This window comes from Bos mutus, chromosome X, assembly GCF_027580195.1.
Source record: "Bos mutus isolate GX-2022 chromosome X, NWIPB_WYAK_1.1, whole genome shotgun sequence".
Lineage (NCBI taxonomy): Eukaryota > Metazoa > Chordata > Mammalia > Artiodactyla > Bovidae > Bos > Bos mutus.
This window is the reverse complement of record NC_091646.1, coordinates 102,665,520-102,687,744: the sequence shown is the minus strand read 5'-3', so window position 1 is coordinate 102,687,744 and position 22,225 is coordinate 102,665,520. Positions and strand designations below refer to the sequence as shown.

The 22,225-nt window shown below is 37.2% G+C and overlaps 1 protein-coding gene across 1 annotated transcript in view; it reads left to right on the top strand.

The window, feature by feature from the left end:
- The window catches only part of IL1RAPL1 (interleukin 1 receptor accessory protein like 1), a 695,400-nt gene that overhangs the window by 349,144 nt on the left and 324,031 nt on the right, over window positions 1-22,225 (top strand). The window contains exon 5 of the mRNA XM_070366609.1: window positions 20,524-20,598. Coding sequence (XP_070222710.1) covers window positions 20,524-20,598 — 75 coding nt within the window. The remainder of the gene's footprint in view (window positions 1-20,523; window positions 20,599-22,225) is intronic.

Sequence of the window (22,225 nt, the reverse complement as noted above, 5' to 3'; positions counted from 1 at the left end):
TTTCTTGAGAAATAATTTTAATCAAGTATGACAAATGTTAAAGTGGATAGATCTAGATCGGGGCAAAGTATATGCATATTTTAAGAAATATTATTCTTTGTATTTTAGTGACTTATTTTTCTTAAAATAAAGATAAAATGCTACCACTTCCATGAAGCCTTCCTTGATCTCTAAGCCAAACGCCATCTCTATTACTCCTGTCTCTATAGCTCTCTCTTACAAGAGTTATGCTATTCTGCTTATTGGATTTGTCTCTTCCATCGAATTGAAAAATTCCTAAATGAAAAAACTGGTGCCTTTGTCCCTTTTTGTATCCCTCTCCATAACACTTGTCCAGAGAGCTGATACAGTTCATAGCCTCTAAGATTTAATAAACAAAACACAGAAAGAATAGCGTGATCCACATAGAAATACCTGTCTGTCTTTAGGTGACTCTAGAAAAATTTTAAACTTTCAACTCCTTGTTTTTCTGTGCATAATGGACCTAGGTTTTGTGCCAGCTTTTATTCACATACTTTTGGAATAGATTTCTAATAAAAGCAAATGATAGTGTTCTATGTCTATATGTTCCTTAGCATGCCGAAGGTTCTGCAGACAGTTATTACCGAAGCAAACCTAGGCTAGAATGGTGATTAAAAGCATCGACTTCAGTTTCTGCTTTCTCAAAAATACCTATTCTTTTTTCTAAGGCTGAGTTCTAGATTGTTGAATGGGCTGTGACATTTTTCTCAGTTACTCTTTTGTGTCACTTCGGCTCTGTTGGCCACTGTAGTAATGTTAACTTCTTCCTGTCAACACCAATTAACAATTTTTGTACATCTACTGGATCCACAGCAGAATTTCAGTTACCTGCTGTTCATTTAGAGCCTTCTTGTTAAGCAAAGCTTGAACACAATATGGCATTTGCTTTGCAGTTTTTTTATATATAATTTCTAGTTTCAAGGCTTCAGTTTTTCCACTCTCATAAATAAAACATAACGCTTTTATTTTTTTCAAAGTTATCAGAATTTGTTCAGTTGAACAATGCCCAACTTGCAAATGAATACTTTTGAAAATACATATGGTGAGTATATAAGTACATATGTGAATTCATTTGGCTCCAATGTGAATTTATTAAACGTGCTATGCCGAGTTATCTTTTATCAAAAGAACTGTTAGTAAGTGAAGATATCAAGTGTGCTTCCTCATACATACACAAAATGCTAAATTTAGGTTTTAATGCAGCTTTGAAAGTGACTTCTTTGCTTGCTACTTATACTAAAAGGATTCTTGAAAGTGAAATGCATTTTTAAAGAATACTTAACCTTATTTTTTTTTTCCGATTCTTTTTGTCATCGTTGTTTTCAGCTTTCTCTGCTGTTTCAGACTTACGACCAGATAATGCCCAACTGCAATGCCCCCCTCAACCATTATCTGGCTTTCCTTTGAGACAGGACTTTGCATAGAGTGAGTTTTCTTAGCTGGTTGATTCCTGTGATGGCTGGACTGTATGTACTATGTGATGTATCTCACAACTGGATCTGACTAGTGATCTTTATTTGAAAGTGTTATTTTCAGGTACCTTTTCACCCCTACACACAAAAGATGTGCTGATGATAGCACTGACTTTTCAGAGTGATCTTTTCATCATAATTAACATTAAAAAAAAAACCTGAGTTGAAATCTACAATCCCGCGTGGCTTTGAAGCTTCTGTAGTTAAGAAGAGCAGGAACAGCCTTGGGGAACACATGCTGACTTGGCAGCATAAAGCAACTCTTTAGACGAGCAGACAAGCAAGCTGATTTCATTCATTTTACCCTCAATGTCTTACATGGACTGGCTGGTCCGTTTCTTACTCATGTTGTCAAAGCCGACCCTTAAAGACGATTAATCTGGTTAAGATTCAAATACCTTATACCCAGAGTATGGGATATGCTTCTGAGGTGGCTAGGGTTTTAAGACAGGAGCTGTATTATAAGTACCTCGCCTTTAGCAGGCTCTTGTGAGCACACTGTTAGGCAGTCAGGTATTAGAAGGGTTTTGGAAGTCCTGCTCAGCCTGTGGCATCACTTCAGCCCTCTCTAGATCTCTAGTCCAGCTGTTCAATTAAAAGAAATGAAGCTGAAGAGGCATCAGTGTGGCTCCAGCTGGTGCCATGGTGGTTGGCATTATGCTACCAGATCATGCACGCATTATTTTTACTCATGTGGAAGGCTGCCTTACTGTGTATTTCTCAGGCTGTCAGAAAGATGGATTCTCAAAATATTTTGTAAAAATGCTAAGTACTAGCTGCTTTGGGTATTTACCCAGGGGCATTGCAGCTGCCTGGCATTGCTGTGTGGCAGCTGAGCAGTAATCGCTGCTATTTCTTGGATTTGTTTGTATCTTTGTCAGCATTTGAGGAGGGGGAGGTTTAGACCCAGAGTGGAGCCCATGTCCCCAGTGATCTCATCCAGCCTGTGGCTTTCAATGCTCTGTGAGTTGCTGAAAGTGAACTGAAACCGTTAGTCACTCAGTCATGCTTGACTCTTTGCGACCCCATGGACTGTATAGCCCACCAGGCTCCTCTGTCCATGGAATTCTCTGGGCAAGAATACGGATGTGGTTGCCATTTCCTTCTCCATGGGATCTTCCCGACCCAGGGATTGAACCCAGGTGTCATGCACTGCAGGCAGACTCTTTACCATCTGAGCCATGACTCCCAAATTAATTTCTTTGGCCCTGACTCAGCCCTGCATCTCAGACGCATATATCCAGCTGTCTGCCAAATAGCTCAGATGTGGTGTTCAAGAGGTATCTCCACATTAAAATGGACAGAAGCAAGCTCCTGACCTGTCCACCCATATGCACCCCCAAATGCTCCTCCCACCGTCTTCCCGCAGCAATAAATGGCGACTCCTTTCTTGGAGTTACTCCAGCCAGAACCTTGCAATCAGCCTTGATTTTACCTCACCTTTACCTCATGGCCCACATTCCAAGGATCCATCTTGAAAGTATTAGGTTGGCCACAATGTTTGTCTGGGTTTTTCTATAAGATGTCACAGAAAAACCTGAATGAACTTTTTGGCCAACCCAGGAGATTTGGTACCTGAATACTTCTCTGCCATCACTACTGCTGGTTTAATCCAAACCAACGAATTTCATCTGGACTCCTGTGACTGCCTCCTGACATGTCCACCTGCTTCCCCATCCCAATAGTGGATTTGCCCTGCAAAGTCAATTATAAAACACAAGTTTGATCGTGTTATTCTCTGCTCAGAAATCACCAGTGACTTTCAGTCCCTAGGCCCTCACCAAACGACCAAAGCCAGTGTAAGGGATCTGACTCTGGGGTATTTCTCTAACTTTGTATCCTTCTGATCTTTCCTTAGCTCATTTCCTCAACTCATTTACCTGTTCTGACAATGGCCTCTTCACTACTTACATGCTCCAGGCATGGTTCCACCTGAGTGTTTTTGAAATTGCTCTTCTCTTTGCCTGGAATGCTCTTCTCCTGGATATTTCCATGGCCTGTATCCTCCCTTCCTTTGAGTTTCCACTCAGATGTCTCTTTATCCGTAAGCTCTTCCCTCACCAGCCTTTATAAAACAGACTACTGTTCTCAATTCTCTTACCTTGCTCTATCTTATTTGCCTCTATAATTCCTGTGCATCTTTCCCCACTTTGTACAGGCTTTGTTTTATTTGCTGCCATTTCTCTAGAACTAAGAATAGCACCTGGCACACAGAGGTCTTCAGTGGGTATGTCTGCAGAGCACAGCCAGACAAATTCTTGGTTCTGCCTCTGTCACCACCAGCTGTAAAATATTCAGTAGTACTTAGAATACCTGGTTCTTTTTTATTTTTTTTCCATGAGAATATTGTGTGATATCTTTAGCTCTTCAGTGGAAAAACCCATTAAAATCCAAGAACTTATGGAGTTCATTTCTCCATTTCTGACTTGACTAGTCCATGCTTCTGGAAACTGGGGCTGTGAAAAGCAGATCTTACTATATCTTGCATTCCTTGGATTGCCTAGTACTTAGTGCCAGAGTGATAATGCCTGGATAACAAAGGCTTTTCCTGTGACTTAAAATCATCATAAAGAAAAGACACTTTCTGTATTTTGGGGAGCAACTTGAACATTCACAAATGCTTCAGTGCTAAAAATTTCCTAGACAATTGACAATTTCCTAGTCAATTGCCATTGACTTCCATCCACTTTTCAAATAACCATGGTATCTGCAGTTCATCGTCTGTGTCCACAAGTAACTCACCTTTCCTCTTCCTCCTTGTCTTTTTGTTTTAATGAGAAAGAAGCCTTACTACTCTTATTTTGTCTTGAAAATTTATCCCAAGATTTCAACATTCTGTTTTGTGATTTACATTGCCAGCAAGTTTGCTAGTTCTTTGAGATTGCAGGAACCATGAAATTCAATCCCAGGGTTTGTCATAGCATTTCACAAAAGCCTTCACCATCAGCAATATCTTTCAGCTTGGGTTTTAGCCTTTTCAAACATCTTTGACATTCCGATCACCTATCATTTTAATTAGAAATACAAACCTGATTAGTAAGTATTTTTCAAGAGGACAAGACACTATACTTCTCTGATTGTGTGGGATTGGATACCATCAATTAAGGCACAGCTTTCTAACTGATGTGCTGTGACACTTGACTGTACCCCAAATGGATTTCAGATCTGCTAAGATACTAGTTCCTCTGAGCTCTTTGAGGCAGCTGGAGCATCTAGACCATTCACTTCTCATCACGAAATTGTTTATCCCGGGGTACCCCACAAAAATAATTTCCAGATACATCGTGGCATGAGAAAGATAAAGCCTAACAGAACTTTCTGCAGTAATAGAAATGTCCCAGATCTGCCCATCTCGTAAGGTAACCACATGACATGTGTGATTATTGAGCTCCTGAAATGTGGCCAGTGTGACTCAGGTTAGGAGTGACCATAGTGGATAATGCACCTCAAATACAGACTCTCCACTATATAATCTGTTAGGAACCAAAGATGAAAAAGAAGCCCAATATAGCAGTTTATCAGGCTCAACAAATATTAATTTGAAGCGTTAAGAACTCATTGTGGGACCAGCAGGCACACATGAAATTAATAGTGTAGTGACTTGAGAATACAGGCATCAAAGCAGACATAATTTTTTAATGTGGCTAACATAGTTGGATATTTGCTGGCTGACACTGTTCTCTTATTTTTTGTTGTTATTTGACGATATGGCCAACTACTGTCATTGCCTGAAAGTGGCTTCAAAGTCACACCTGCAGGCCTTACCCTACTGAGTTCAGGTCAGTTGTGGCATTTACATTGTTCTTCTGATGGCGCCTGGAGCAATCTAATAATTTGCCTTTAGGTCTTACAGACTGCGTGGTGTTTACCATCCATTTCTCCATCTTAAATGATCTGACAGTCAGAGCTAGGTTAATCAGTATGGAATTAGCTATTGGTTGCAGCCATTGTCTTTGAAACATCATTTAATCCAAGCAAGAGCATTTTGGAGTATGTAGATTTATGAATCAGAATTCATAACCTCATTCCAATTTACAGTGAAGAAAATCAGGTTTAGATAATCTGTTGTTTATTTATACATTAATCCTAGGAGATTAATTTATCTGGCCTTTACTTCATGAGTCCTGTATTTGTTAATTCTTCCAATAAAATGGTTTTGAAGATGCCTATTTGCCCATATTTCTCAAAATGCCTCTGATCCACTGCCTCGTTAACCTCTCAGCTTACATGATGTATCAAGTCCAGCTGTTTCTGTATTCATGCTAGTCCCTCTTCTTGGAATGACCTGTTCCTCCTCTCTTCTCAGTTACATTTTGTCCTTACTTCTGGAGGTCTTCAAATCCCTAATATCAGTGTTCGTGCACACTTAACATTTTTGAAGCACATTTTCTGTCCTAGGCCTAATACCTTTCTGTGCTAGGCCTACCCTTATGAAGCACTTCCTTTAAACTTCATGACAAACCTATAAAAGATCAATTTTTCAAGAAATATATTTGATATCTACTTTATAGATGAGGAGACTGAGTTTCAAACATGTGAAGGAACTTCCAGAAAACAATTTTGTACTGGAACAAAGCCAAGGTTTGAACTTAGGACTTCCTGGCTCTAAATAAAGCCTTTGACTTTTGCACTGCAAATATAAGAGACAAAGAGGTCTAATAAAGGAGTCTGATAAAAGGGTTTATTAACTATTAACCTTGTATGCTTTTAGAACATACGTTATGTCTTCCTTGCTTGGCTTCTTGGTTTGCAATTCTTATTTACATTGTGTCATCTCATATCTTATGGTACATTCTCATACCAACAGAAAAGCAATTATTTGCCAAGTGTGTGAGAGGGATCATGGCGGACAGGGAAAGTTTTGGTCTTTTTGGGTAGTCTAGTTCAGGTACAGTTATCTACTCTACCTATTACATGTCCTCATCCGTGAATCTCTCTGGTTAATATCCTATCTTTTCTGTCTTTTAACTTAGAACTGTGGTATCACCCATAGCCAGAACTACATAGTTCAACTTTTTATTATATAGGCTCTTTCATTTGTTGTTGTGTTATTGGTCATGTATCTTCAACCAGAGTGTAAATTACTTGTGAATATCTTGTTCTGGACTTAACTGGCCTTGCCCTATGGCAACAACACAAATGCTAGGCTAATCACCGGCAGCTCTTACATACTATTGATTGAGTGATTGATTATCTTCATCTTTACATTATAAGTAGACAAAAAGAGACGTAATAAAATTAAGATTGATTCCCCAGATATGAGAAACAGAAGAATGTACTAACTCCTGGTCATATATTGCTCAAGAAAGATGACATATTCTCATGTAACTATGCAAATAACTGGTAGTTATTTTTCAAAATGTATTAACAGTTATTTTTTGGAGTCATGTAGTGTATTTTCTAGATGAGTAAGTTTCCTAAACTAACTGAAGCCTGTCTCATTAGCCATCTAAAATGTATTTTTAATGAACAGTTTTCAATGTAAATCTTTAGGAAAAAAAAGAGCATGCAATTACTGCCTTTTAAAATGGAATGCATGAAATACACTTAAATTTTTCCTTGATGAGTCATTCTATAAAAATTTTTTTAACATCTACTATATTCTACCTTATATAGAAAAAAAACCTGAAAACATTAAGGTTATGGGGCTTCCCAGGTGGCTCAGTGATAAAGAATCCACCCGCCAATGTAGGAGATATGAGAGATGCAGGTTCAATCCTTGGGGCAGGAAGATCCCCTGGAGAAGGAAATGGCAACCCACTCCAGTATTCTTGTCTGGGAAATCCCATAGACAGAGGAGCCTGGTGGGCTACAGTCCATGGGGTTGCAAAAGAGTCAGACACGACCTTCTACAGAAAACACTGAAAACATTAGGAACATGCAGGTTAAAAAAGATTTTTTTAAAACCACGTTAATCCCTGTTCTCATGGAGTTTATACTTTCAAGAGTCAGTCAGATGTGTAGAAGGAAAAGTTATAACCCAGCCTCTTAAAGGCTGGATGGAGATAAGGAAGTTGTGTTTTGGGACCCCATCTGGAGGCAGGAAATTTTCACCTAAAAACTGATATCTGTGGTAGTTACGGAAGGTGCATTAGGATTGAAAAAGGAGCAGTATCACCTTTCAGAATGAGCACTAGAGGCACATTCCAGAAGAATCTAAGAGAATGGTGAACTGGGGAAATGGCAGAATGTTCAGTGTCCATGATGCAGAGCAGCCCGAGGCTAGTGCTAGGCTAAAGGAGCTTAAACATTTCACATAGGATCATGTTACTTCCCTCCTTACAAACCTCCATTGATCCCATATCAATTACTGAATAAAAGTCTCAGCTTGTAAAGACTTACATCCAAGAGATGTAAGCAAGCCCAGCCCAGGTGAGCAAAGCCACATGTTTGACTGAGAGTGGACCACAGATGCATGAGTGAGCTGGGCAAAGATCATTCCAGTGTGGGCCAAGATCCACTCTCCTCCCAGCTGTTTGGTAGACTCACAGAAAATAATAAATGGCCACTATTTTAAGCTACTAAGATTAAGGGTAATTCGTAATTCAATAATGTTGAACTGATAAATTGTATTAGTGCTTTTTTCCTAGAGTAAAATGCCTTTGCTGTATTTATTATAAACAAAGAAATGTGAAGACGTATAGAAATAAATTTTGCTGAGCAAATAGAGCTGTGGTATTGCTTAGAGCTGGCATAGATGCAATTCAATTTCATTTCATTTCTTGTTATAAACTTGGCTCAAATTGGTAATTTATTCTTCACTATATGGACATATGTAGATATATGCACATATTCATGCTATAAATAGCATTCAAAAATTTTAGCAACCCCTAAAGTTTTCACATAGTGATATTTTTAAAAAACTATTTTTATGTTGGATAATTTCAAGCATAATAGACACAAAAATAAAGTAGCAGAATGAAATTCCATGTACCCATCACTCAGTTACAGTAATTATCAACATCTTGTGGATGTTGTTGTTTGTAATTGGCTTTTGTTTTGGTTCTTATTTTCTTTTCTTTTGAGGATATGAGTGGTGTTCGGTGCAACTAAGAACAAATTTGCAGTTTGTTCCTGCATTGCTGAAAGGAAAATTCTTAAAATGACTAACCCCCATTTGCTGCCAAGTAACTCTTGGCTATATACTGATAGCAAAAGTAATATAACAGCATTTGCAGCATAATTAGATTTGAATAGCAAGTTTTATTTAAAGAGTGCCTGATCTTATTGCTCATAGGCATGCTTTTCTTTCTTGGACTGTTTTTCGTGGTAATCACGTTTTTAATGACTTGTGATAGACTTTTCTTTTATGAAACAATAAAAAACTGCCAAAGGAGCTCTTGAGTAAGTGTTTAGACATTGTTGAAGCTGCTTCAAATCCTTTTAGGTAGGAGGTTATTATTTGATAAATTACCATTTTTTATAAAATGATCTCTGCGAAAAAGATCATTCCCAACAGTGTTACTTGAATGAATGATAACAATCTAAATAGGAAAAAATGGTGATTATGTAGGCAAGTAAGTTATAGCCGAATAAATGAATGAATGGAAATTTAGGTTTCTGTTTTTGCACTGTAACCAGTGAGAAAACAAAATGCTTTCCCTTCAGTCTGCCTTTCAGTTGGATTTCTTGGGAAAGAAGGAAATATGACATGAAAACAGGGAGAGAGGGAGAAGAAAAGGTAGAAAAGAAGGAAAGGAAGATGGGAGGGAAGGTAAATAGAAAGAAGGGAAGATGAAGGAAGAAAGGGAGGGAGAGAGGCTATTTATTTGTAGGCATATTTCTTTAACAGTCATGTCATTAGCTGTCACAGTCAGCCTGTAACTTAGTATACAGTGTTTCTGTTACTATTATATTGGAATTGGGAGGTTCCAAGTGTATAGAAATTGGACTGGACTCTCAGAGGAATCTGTGCTGTCTGCCAATGCAACCTTATCATTGACAGAAGTCAAGAAAATTAAAGCCAGTGCAGAAGTTGCATATTCATGAATATTTGACAAATCTACTGTTATTGCCCCATAGGAAGCTGATCACCAATGAAATTTGATTCATCTACAAGAGTACAATTCAGTAATAGTAGAATTGTTTATTTAATTTGTGTTTCCACATTTTATGCAAAAGTGATGTTATTTTTTACAGGATATGAGTGGTTATGAAATTTCACTCTAAAGGAAGTCTCTAATACTTATACAATTACTACAAAAAATTTAAGATTTTAGTTCATATTTATGGACCTTGGATTGTCCTGGAGAATGTACTTATTAAGGTTCATTTTCTCTTTGGTAGCAATTTTAGTAGGATTTCTAGAATGCTCCGCCCACCTTTTTTTTTTTTTTTTGGTCCACTGTCATAATGAGAGCCTCAAATTGTATGTCATCCTCAAGTTCTGTAATCAATAAAGGGTTCTACTTATGAGAGCTAATGATAGATGTTAACCCTCCTTTCTAATCTTAAGAAATAAGTGTTAGGCTTATTTAAATTCTACAGTAAAAGCTTCATGATTGTGAAGTACAGTTTAGTTCTAAGACAGACCTTTCCCTCTCTCTGTTTCCAAAATATATCAAAATGTTTCCCCCAGTCTTCCCCACATCATCAGACTCTCCAGAAAAACAATAAGGTGTCTAATAGAAACTACATTAGAAATCACAAATGTTGGAAAGCAGACTACAGAAATGGAAAACATGTGACCATTAAAATCCGATGACATAGGTTCAGATCTTGGCATCTGTCCTCACTGGCTATTGGTTTGGGGGGAAGCTTCTAGACTTTTTCATAGTAGGAAATGGATGATCAAATTAAATAATGTAACTGCACACCCCAAAATACCATGTGTTAATTTTTCCTACACATATACTTATTTGCAATCTTAAATTTATGTTTTTGTGTCTTAAAGGCCTTAAATTTATGCTGAGAGTTCCAGCTTACATGTCAATTTAACAGGTTGTGAATAAAATTAAGTGAAGTATGCTCTGTTAATTTTTAGTGCTAAATTGAGATATTACATGGACTACATTTTTTTAATCCCTGGCTAACTCCTCCTTGCCACTTACAAAAAAATTCTAGAAATTCTTCTACATAAATTCTTCTACATTGAAGTATAATATAACAAACCAACCTGAGATAATTGGGAAGGACATTAAATTACATTACACTATACTCTGGAAATGTGATGTCTTACTGTGAATAAATAAGCAGAGAATAAAATACTTTCTGACTTTCAGTAGTAACATGATACCTTTTGTGTATTCCACAATTTCCCTTAATAAGCATTTCCAGACAGCCTGGGATTTATTATTTTCATTTCTTGAAGGCCTTTTATCTACTAATAGAAAAAGAAAAAAATGATATGCTATGATAATTTTGCTTTCTTTCTCATTGCTGGGGAAGAGATACTTTCACTTATAGGACATAATTTTTTGGAATTGACTATTGTCCCTAGAAGCTAATTGGTGACCATTAATTCTTTCCTTGCCTGTCAACAGAAGTGAAAACAGTAGTTGGCATGCTTACCTACTTGATTATAGCTATTATATCAATCAGCATTCTTTTCCTTGGGTTCATCATAATTTCCACAGATAATTATGTATTGTTTAATTTTTCTCACCATTTTTTTGCTTTAGTTTTGACTACACACAAATTTATTTAGGAGGATTGAAATTAGTCATGCATTCATTTAAAAATTAGCCTCACAACATTTATGTAAAAGTCAGCAGCAGTTGTTTTAAAAATAAAAATATTAAGCCACCTTTATTCTGCCTACCTATGTTCTCTTTTGTTTGCCCTCCATATTACTCTCAGCTCGTTAGGTCAGAATCATGGTGTAGTGTAGTGGGTAACTGGACGAAGTTCTAGAATCAGCTATGAGTCTGGGTGCAGCAAGTGGGGTGGTCAATAATGGAATCTGGTAAGTTGGGGCTTAAGAGATAACTGTAGAAGGTAACAAATGAAGACAGAACCTGAGCCCTAACATTAGCTCCATGTTAGTTAACTTTTCCTATGATGTTCTTTAGTGATTCTATTTTAAAAATAATTATTGAATGAAGATAATCTTTCACTGTTTATGTTCCCTGGGAGCTTCAAGATAACAGAAAGTGATGAAATATAAATCCCATAACGTCTTTGTTAATACTTTGCAGTTTGTTGTTGTTATTATTCAGTTACTAAGTTATGTCTGACTCTTTGTAAGCCCGTGGACTGCAGCACTCCAGGCTTCCCAGTCCTTCACTATCTCCCGGAATTTGCTCAAATTCATAAATTCATGTCCATTGAGTCGGTGATGCTGTCTAACCATCTCAATCTCTGCCGCCCCTTCTGCTCTTGCCCTCAGTCTTTTCCAGCATCAGGGTCTTTTCCAATGAGTTGGTTCTTCACATCAGCTGGCCAAAGTATTGGAACTTCAGCTTAAGCATCAATCCTTCCAATGAATATTCAGGGTTGATATTTTTAGGATTGATTTCTCCTTATTGTCTAAAGGACTCTCAAGAGTCTTCTCCAGCATCACAATTCAAAAGCATCAATTCTTTGGCTCTCAGCCTTCTTTATGGTCCAACTCTCACGCTCGTACATGACTACTGGAAAAGCCATAGCTTTGACTATACAGACTTTTGTCAGTAAAGTGATGTCTCTGCTTTTTAATATGCTGTCTAGGTTTGTCATAGTTTTCCTTCCAAGGAAAATGCATCTTTTAATTTAGTGGCTGCAGTCACCATCTGCAATGATTCTTGAGCCCAAGAAAATAAAATCTGTCACCATTTCCACTTTTTCTATTTGCCATGAAGTGATGGGACTGGATGCCATCATCTTCATTTTTTGAATGTTGAGTTTTAAGCCAGTTTTTTCACTCTCCTCTTTCACCCTCATCAAGAGGCTCTTTAGTGCCTCTTCACTTACTAAATTATGTCTGATATTAAATTTTCTGATTAAATATGTGCCACATATTGAATCAGGGAAATACTAGAGAATTGTTCTTCATATCTTGGCTCAGCATGGTCCTGATTCTATTAGTCAAAAATGAATTTGCTGGTATATCATTTTTCATGAATGATGTTAAAGCAAGGGAAAATAGAGATTAGCCAAAGTTTATCTCATGATAAATGAATATGGCATCAGCCTGAAACATGGAACTTTTTAAGGTTATTTTCTCAATCCTCTGGGGGACCAGAAGGAGAAGATGAGTTGTCAGTCAGTGGCTTGCTTTTTCAAATATAAATCATTGATCAATAGGAAAGTTCTCTAGTCTCTTTGGATAATAGGCTGTGACTGAATTGATTTATAAGCTATGTCTCTTGATTCCTATCGCCTTCTTAAACTGCTACTCTTGTACTTCCCTCCATATCAGTAAATGACACTGCCCTTCATGTGTTTGCTCAAGCGCATATCTTGGGACCTCTCCCCACTTAATGCCTAGATTTTCATTTACATTTCGTATCAAATCCATCAGAAAATTTTAACTCTACCTACCAAATAGTTAAAGGAACAATACCCTACCATTTTTACCACCAACAGCAACGTATCATCACCAGTCATTGTATTGGTTCAAACTCCATCCTTCTAGACTTGAACACCAAGGTGCCAGAGTGATATTTCAGGCATAAAAATGCTGCCATTCACTCTTTCCAAAAATCTCGAATGCAGTCGCATTACATTTAGAATAGAACCCCATTCTTTTCCATGTTCTACAAGGCCATGCCTGAATTGGTCTATGGCTGTCTCTGAACTTGTTGGCACTCTTTCCTTTTGTCAGGATAACTAGAATGATCTGTGCCTTCCCTCAAACATGCCAAGTGCATGCCCATTTCATGCCCTTTGCACTTGCTCTTCCCTCTGCCTGCCATAATTTTCCTCCAGGTCCTTTCCATGGCTTGTTTCCTCCTTTCACATAGATCTGCTTCAAATGATCTTCAAAACCAGCTTTCCTGACATTCCTCTACAATAGCACCTACATTAGTCTCTTTCCCTTTGTCTGCTTTATTTTTTATAGTACTTAGAACTACCTGATATTAGGTTATACATGCATTCATTTACATGTGTATTTTCCATCTCCCCCACTGCAATGCAGGCTCCATGAGAGCAGGAGTTGTATCTGGCTGGTTCAGTCATATCCCCTTATAACTAGAGAACTTTCTGGCAAAGGGGAGATGCATTAAAAATATTTGTTGAATGAATGAATGAATGTGTTTTTAATTTGCATTATAAGCAACACTTATCAAACTATATGAATAAAATATCAAGTATCAAAGCTAGTCAAATTGACTTTTGATTTTCCTGAATACATGCATTCTAATAGATACAGTAAGAGTTCCACCTTGGGAGCATTTGCTTTATCACTTTGACATGACTCCAAGATCAAGGTTATCACGTATATGGTGTTAGTTTATTCATAAACTGCTCTCCCTGCACTCTCTGCTCCCTTGCTTTGTCACTTCCTGCTCTCTGAGGTTTTTGAGGCTCCATGGCACCCCTGGGAGCTAACATAATTGTTTGCAACAGAAAGGATACATTTTGCCAATCCTGATGCACTGGAGACAAGTGAGGAGTAGAGAACCTCTCTACCCCAAAATAGCTTCACCTAGTATACATGGATATTCTTTCCGAGCCTTTCATTTTTATTCTCCCAAGGAACATGATACTTGCTATATTTCTCACAATGGCTGTGCTCCATTATTAAGAACTACTGCTGCTAAGTCGCTTCAGTCGTGTCCGACTCTGTGACCCCATAGACGGCAGCCCACCAGGCTCCCCCGTTCCCGGATTCTCAAGGCAAGAACACTGGAGTGGGTTGCCATTTCCTTCTCCAATGCATGAAAGTGAAAAGGGAAAGTGAAGTCGTTCAGTCATGTCCAACTTTTAGCGACCCCATGGACTGCAGCCCACCAGGCTCCTCCGTCCATGGGATTTTCCAGGCAAGAGTACTGGAGAACTAATAATCCTCAAACATTCCAGACCAAAGAAAGCAGAACTGAAATCCTATTTTGAGTCACTGAAGCTCTATGAGTAGTTCGTGTTCCCTTGACTTGCTAGGAAAATAGGCAGTTGTTTGTCAAGTCTTTAAGATAAAAAGTACATGCAGACAACAAAACAAGCTGAAAAAAACCACTATAAAATGAAGCCTGTTGGTGGGTTTGCCACAGAGCATGTTTTATTGTCAGCTGAATAAATCTGTGAGTATTGTTTTGTGACCATATTTAGTTGGTAGGTTTAAATAGGGTCATAAAGTAATTATCTCTGAGTACAGCACTCATCACAGGGCTTCCCTTGTTGCTCAGCTGGTAAAGAATCTGCTTGCAATGCAGGAGACCTGGGTTTGATCCCTGGGTCGGGAAGATCATCTGGAAAAAGAAAAGTCTACCCACTCTAGTATTCTGGCCTGGAGAATTCCATGGACTGTATAGTCCATGGGGTCGCAAAGAGTCAGACACGACTGAGTGACTTTCACTTTCACTTCATAGTGCTCATCATGGGGTTTCCCTGGTGGCTAAGTGGTAAAGAATCTGCCTGCAATGTAGGAGACCAGGGTTCGATCCCTGGGTCAGGAAGATCCCCTGGAGGAGGGCATGGCAACCCACTGTAGTATTCTTGCCTAGAAAATCCCATGGACAAAGGAGCCTGGTGGGCTGCAGTACATGGGGTGGCAAAGAGTTGGACACAACTCAAGTGACTAAGCAGCGCGGCAGCATAGCGCTCATCACAATGCCTCATATAGGTGTTCTCGTTTCATACATTCTTATGTAGAACTCCATGCCTTATTGGTCTTTTTATATGTAGTACTTATTATTCGCAGATACTTGAAAAGGCACTTGATATTGATTTGTGGAGTTATGTTTTAATTATTTATCTAGGTTGTAAGCTCTGTAAGGGTTAAAAGCTGAATTTTATCTTTGAGTCATTTACATTCCCAGTACATTGCTTGCACATCAAAAAGTCTTCCAAATGCTGTTGTTAAATTGTTTTTGAAGATGGAACAGTTGTTCTCCTCTTGAAACTAATGCAGGAAATATTCCTCATTCTTTTTCTCTTTTCGTGATTCTTATAGTCAGAATCTAAATGTCTTTTGAATTAGCTAATTCCCTACTTCATTATTTTACAGACAATAATATTTTTCTTCTCCAGCTACAAAGAATGCTAAATGCTACTGTCCCAAACCCAAACTTTGATGGGTATCATCATGTATTTTCCATCTAGCATATCAAAGCATTTAATCTGTTATCCTTTTTAATCCTCATACCAAGCCATAAGGGAAAATATCACATTTTATATATAAGGAGACTGAGACTCAGAGAGCTTAAATAAATTCTTTAACTTGCCAAGCCAACCAGGCAGAATCAGGCATTAGTAGACTCATGTCTCCCTGAAAACTATGTGTATTATCTTTCTTACTCCACCATAATGCTTCTAAGAAACAAAATAGAGAAGGCACTACTTAAAATACATTTTGAAAAGTATCTGTGATTTTGAAAGAACAGATTTTTATAGTAGGACAATTTTAAGTATCCAAGAGGTATTGATTGTTCTCAATAGTATTTGAGGGACTAAAAACAAATTTTAGAGGGATGTCAAAACAAAGATCCACTCATTCTAAATATTTCATACTTCTCTTTAAGATTATTAGAAAAAATTGAGAATACTGGCCTCATTACCCTGGTCTCTTGTCACTTTTGCTTTGGAATATGGGATCCTATTTTTTTGTTATTCCATAACCCAAGTGTACATGGCACAGGGAAAAAAGAGAGAAACTTCATCTCTTCATAATTATTTGTGGAATGTTAACACAGCAATTATTCCTATATACAACTTTGTGTATACCAGCTTCTAGATGTTTCTCTAACTAGCAGCTGGTAAGCAGCACAAATGTCTTTATAATTTCCCTTCTACTCTAAAGAATGATTTGTCAATTGGGACATATTAATAACTTTGTAAAGATTTTTATTCTAAAATAAAGATTTTAATTTTAAAATAAAATAATTTTTATTTTAAAATAACTGTGTTATCTTTAATGTTGTCAATGGAGTGTTCTGAAAAATAAAATGAGAAAAATAAAATAAAATCTCTGAAAAATAAAATAAAATGAGAGACAGAAAATACATTTTTTGGTGGATGTGTATAAATATTTCAATGCAGAATTAGCCAGAGAAACATCTCTACTGTACTTGTTGTATTTTTTTTTCATAGAAAAATGTGATTAAGATTTAAAATCAACCTGTGCTTCCTATCACTACTGTCAGACTTGCATTATTTTTTCAATGATTTCACCTTTGTGTGTGTGTGTGTGTGTGTGTGAGAGAGAGAGAGAGAGAGAGAAAGAGAGAGAGAGAGAAAGGAGAGAAAGAAAATGCCCTGAAAACCAAGTTGTTTTCTTGACAATAAAATGTCAGTTGGTCTAGTCATGGTCTAATGCTTATTCCTTTTTTTTTAATTGAGCTAGTTTGTTTGAGTTTCCTTTCAGTCCTACTTTTGCCCAAGCAGAAAATGAAGAGGGCTTTGTGTTTGTGTGCATGTGGTCATTTTGTTTGGTCATTACCATTCCTGCATTTGTTCTGTCACTTAGATTCAACTAATATTTATTAAACACTGTAAAGTGTCAGGAACATTCAAATAATGGGTAATTCAGCACATTTCTTTTCTTTGTGGCAGCACAATTGGTCACCCTCAAATGACTGTGGAGGTACATCTTAGCTTTAATGGTCCTCCCATTAATGGTCCTCAGTCATATGTCAGATCTGAGGTCAGTTGTTGTGCTCTCTGATAGATTCAGTTCACTTTTATCAAAGACAAGTGAATCATACAAGAAACATGCCTAAATGATATCCTCTTACAGCATAATATCAAAACATCGAGATGACAGATTGCACAATATGAGGGTTCTGCTGTAGTAGGTCACTTACTTGCATGTTTTTGCTCTCCTAACAGATTGCTCACACCTTGAGGGGAAACACTGAGCAGAGCTGTAGTAGTTGCTTGATAGAATTTTCAAGGATCAGGTGATAAAGAATTGAGAGGCAAAGTTCCAGCAAGGACTCTAGCTGGTCTTTCCTCTGTCACTTTTGGCACATTGCTTGTGCTTTTCGCACCTCCGATCATTGATCTCTAAAACAGGAGAATTGACCCAGCTCAGAATTTTTCCACTATGGCTGTTTTTTTAACTTCTAATTACTATAAGAGGTAAAGGCAAAAAGCCCAAAGCTATTCCAAAGCCCCTGTCACAATGCCTAGCACATAACAGCGCCCAATATACAGTACATCAGTTAAGTTGGATTGGACTTTTTTGGTTAAAATCTTGGACAAAATACTGATGTGTAAGATAAATAAAAGCAGGGATATTTTTGTCAAGAGAGGAATAGGTGGCACAACAAAGTATGAAGTCAACTCCCAGTCCACCCCTTATCTCTGTCTGCATTTCATCTGCCCAGAGGGATGCTATGGAAACCATAGGGCTTTAGGGAACACAATTTAAATATCAAACAACTTCATAAGCTTAGAATTTTCTCTGGCTTGAACATTCTATGATTCTTCTGCTAACTTGGAGCTGTCCCATGAGGATAATATAAAAAGGTCTTAATGATGCAGTACTATGCCATGCGGTGGGTGGTGAATTGGAATGGAGAACCATACAACCATTTTATATTTCTGAACAAATGTCCTATGTGGGGATTTTATTATCTTTCTCTGCAGATAAATTAGTCTAGAATGTGTTTGAACAGAGAATATTTTTCTCAGCTACTTACTATAACTGTTGAATTGTCTACTTGTAACTACACAATCACAAGCTTTTCTAAACTGAGTTAATTTACTGAATAAGCTGGTTATTTTGATGCCGTCAGTTGGTTCATTTCAGTTGCGTCCGACTCTTTGCGACCCCATGGACTGCAGCACACCAGGCTTACCTGCCATAGTTGCTTTCCAAGTTTACTGAAATTATTTGATAACCACGGTTTAGGACCTGTGGCTTTTTTAAGTTATTAGTGGTGAACTGCTTTGCCGACATTCAGTGAATAATCGACTTATTTAGCTGATAGGAGAATAAAAAACTGTTAAGATCACTTTAGGCAAGGAATACAAGTGTTTAAGGTTAATCAGAGTGATGTCAAATTTTCGAGAAGAATTTCAAAGTGATTTATCTCATCCTATTACCCCAGCTTTCCTTCCCCCTTCCTTCCCAGCCTGGTGTTAAATATTAATGAAGATGAATAATGTATTCAATTAGTTATGAACAAAAGCTGTTGATCCTATGTGAGGTTGGTCTTTCAAACCAGGACTCTTAAAACTCATCCCTGTTTTTCTGAGTTAGGATGCATCTTCCATTTGCACTGACTGTGTTTTCTGTGAAAGAGAGAGAGTGGTGAGCTGCCAAAGCAGACTGAATTCTTGAATCCTCTGGTGAGGAGGATATGTGGCTGACTCGGGGCACTGCTGTCTAGATCAACCTTCCAGTTACCAACCACACTGGCATGTCCTGGCAAGGAAGGAAGAAAGCCCTCGATGCAAAATCATTTAATTTTTCAGTCAATTTCAGCAACCCTTAATTGGTCATTTCTGTACTTCCTACAGAGTTGAAGTTGCAGTGGCAGATTTCACAGGGACCTGGCAGGCTTCTTAGTCCAAGAGGGTGAGCAGGGAGTCTTTAATGAAGGATCACTGACTATTTGCCTAAAGTCCAGATTGTCTAGTTTAGCTCAGGATGAAGTATGGAGTGGGAAACCTATCTTCAAGATGCTTAATAGCCCACTCTTAGATCTGTGTGCTGATCATTGATAGACTGATAAGTGCACAGAGCAATAATGTGTAGAAGCTAAAAATCAGACAGTATATCGTGCAAATTAGCAATAAGTATTATAAAGTATCACAGATAATAGCAATAAAGTGTTCTGACTAAATGGAAATATTTTAAAATATAACTTGGTGAGTATTTATGTGCATGTTGGAGTATGCAGCTTGTACTTGTAGTAATGTAATGCCACATTGCTGTTTCATTTATAGGAGATGTATGTGAGAAATACTTAATATAATTACTAAATTAAAAGACGCTTACTCCTTGGAAGGAAAGTTATGACCAACCTAGATAGCATATTAAAAAGCAGGGATATTACTTTGCCAACAAAAGTCCGTCTAGTCAAGGCTATGGTTTTTCCAGTGCTCATGTATGGATGCGAGAGTTGGACTATAAAGAAAGCTGAGCGCCAAAGAATTGATGCTTTTGAACTGTGGTGTTGGAGAATACTCTTGAGAGTCCCTTGGACTGTAAAGTAATCCAACCAGTCCATCCTAAAGGAGATCAGTCCTGGGTGTTCATTGGAAGGACTGATGTTGAAGCTAAAACTCCAATACTTCGGCCACCTGATGCAAAGAGCTGACTCATTGGAAAAGACCCTGATGCTGGGAAAGATTGAGGGCAAAGGAGAAGGGGACGACAGAGGATGAGATGGTTGGATGGCATCATTGACTCAATGGACATGGGTTTGGGTGGATTTCAGGAGTTGGTGATGGACAGGGAGGCCTGGCGTGCTGTGGTTCATGGGGTCGCAAAGAGTTGGACACGATTGAGTGACTGAACTAAACTGAATTACTCAATTATGGATTTTGAGGCAATGTGATCCAGAGTAGGAAATCTAGGAATGGGATTAGGAAGAAATAGACAATATTATGCCCCCCAAAGTCATTGAAATGCATGATACAGTTATCATGTGTATCTTTAATTAACACAGAAAATGTAGGGTACCCTTTAAAAAGGAAAATACGATACCGATTAAAATATTTGGTAAAGTACAATCATATATTCATAAGGTCTGAGCAACCTTAATTCTGTACTTCAGCAATCTCCTGTGACTGTCAATTTGGTAGTGTTATATTTGACTCATGTATAATCTAATAGCTTTTCAGCTTGCCTGAAGGTACTACTTGCAATATGTAAGTCACTACCTGGTAAAATGTTTTGACACACTACTCAGAGAATGAGAAATATTTATGAAAATAAACTGTGTTCTCTCCTTCAGTTTATGCAGCATAACTCTAAATCTGTATTATTATTGTTTTTCAGCCCCTCTGACAGATAAACCACCCAAGCTGTTGTATCCTATGGAAAGTAAACTGACGATTCAGGAGACCCAGCTGGGTGAGTAATGCCTTAATTCTTGTTAGTACACTTTTCTTGTTACATTCTTACCATTACTAAGCCTAGATTGTAGCCTGGTGTAATACTCCGAGCTAAGGCCATGTTTATTTAAAAGGAGCAAAATTAGAAAACACCAGCAAACATGGCATATTTCATCCTGCCATGCCTGCATTAGGATTAATTTGGACATATGGATGTCAAATCTCATGTGTTATTTAGATGGTTGTTGAGAAATTAAGTGGTTGTTGAGAAATTAGATGGGCAGAGAGTTTTGCTGATATTATCTTGTCATTTTATAAGGCTTGAATTGGTTTTACAACAAGTAATGTGGAACTATTTGACTTATAATACCCAGTAATACATTAAAGTACAGTTTTTAAAATTGGGGGAAAGGGTAGAGATTCATTAAAATGAATGACACTATTACAGTTATGGATAATGTATTTATAAAATGTGAGCAAGTGGCTTTTGATTAAAGGGCTGAAACAGTAGAATATGGACAGAATATGTTCTGGTGAAAATATCTAGTTGTCCACAAATCTGAATTTTAACATATTTATCTTAGAGTTAAGTCTAGAGTTTCTTAGTCTGACTTATCTGTACTAAGTTATACCAAATTATGGGAAATTTCCCCTCTTGTTTATAAATACATACAGTACATTCAATTATATTTTTTATTTGAGATATAGTATGCATGTGTGTATATATCATAAACTTTAGCAGAAAATTATTTGCTTTTAGTGGTTTATTATGAAAGGTTATCAAAAATGTAATTCTAGCCATATATTCATGTTTTTTAAAGAATATTTTGTTACATTAACTGTTTGAAAGTAAAAATGCATTTAATGAATACAACTAAAAAAATTGATTGCCCATCGGTTATGTTATCAATGTTGTTATTGTTACTGGGGTGAGAATTTAGATCAAAATTGTAAATCTGTCTTCAAAATGAAGATTACAGATCTGATCATCTTACTAATAGCATATCCAAAGTTGTAGTGCAAAAAGGTAAGGTGATGGGTTTAGAGACTATAAAATAATTGTAGTCAACAAATTTCCAACACTGGAAATATTCACCAACTTTCAGGCATAAACATATGTAATTTTTATACAAGTCAGAGCAGTAATGTTTCTTTGCTGATAAGCCCAAGCCTTTGGATTAAATCCATCTTACATGCAAGTAGTATTGTAATTTCATTATTTTGAGGTAGGAGACCACAAGCAACATTAAAGCAATGCTGTATATAAAACAAACATATTAAAATTGTATTGTGCTCTTTATTCATATTATGGTATATTGAGGTATATTAGATTTGGTATATTATTAGATTAGGTATAGTATTGCTACTTTGAAAAGAAATTTTGAAATATAGATTTTCATAAGTTACAATGTTCATATAGACCTTTCAGTAACCCCTAGGAAGATGTATTTCTAAGGAGTTATGCAAAACTATGAATATCTTGTACCAAGAAGGAGTGGTTTATTGTACTAGTTATCTGTAATGAACATTGCCAAAGTGATATTAATTGTATCTCTGAGAACATAATTCAAACAATTTTATGAAAAATGGCTGCTCATTGAATTTCCTTATATTTTCCCTAAATTTTGAATATATCAGATTGTTTC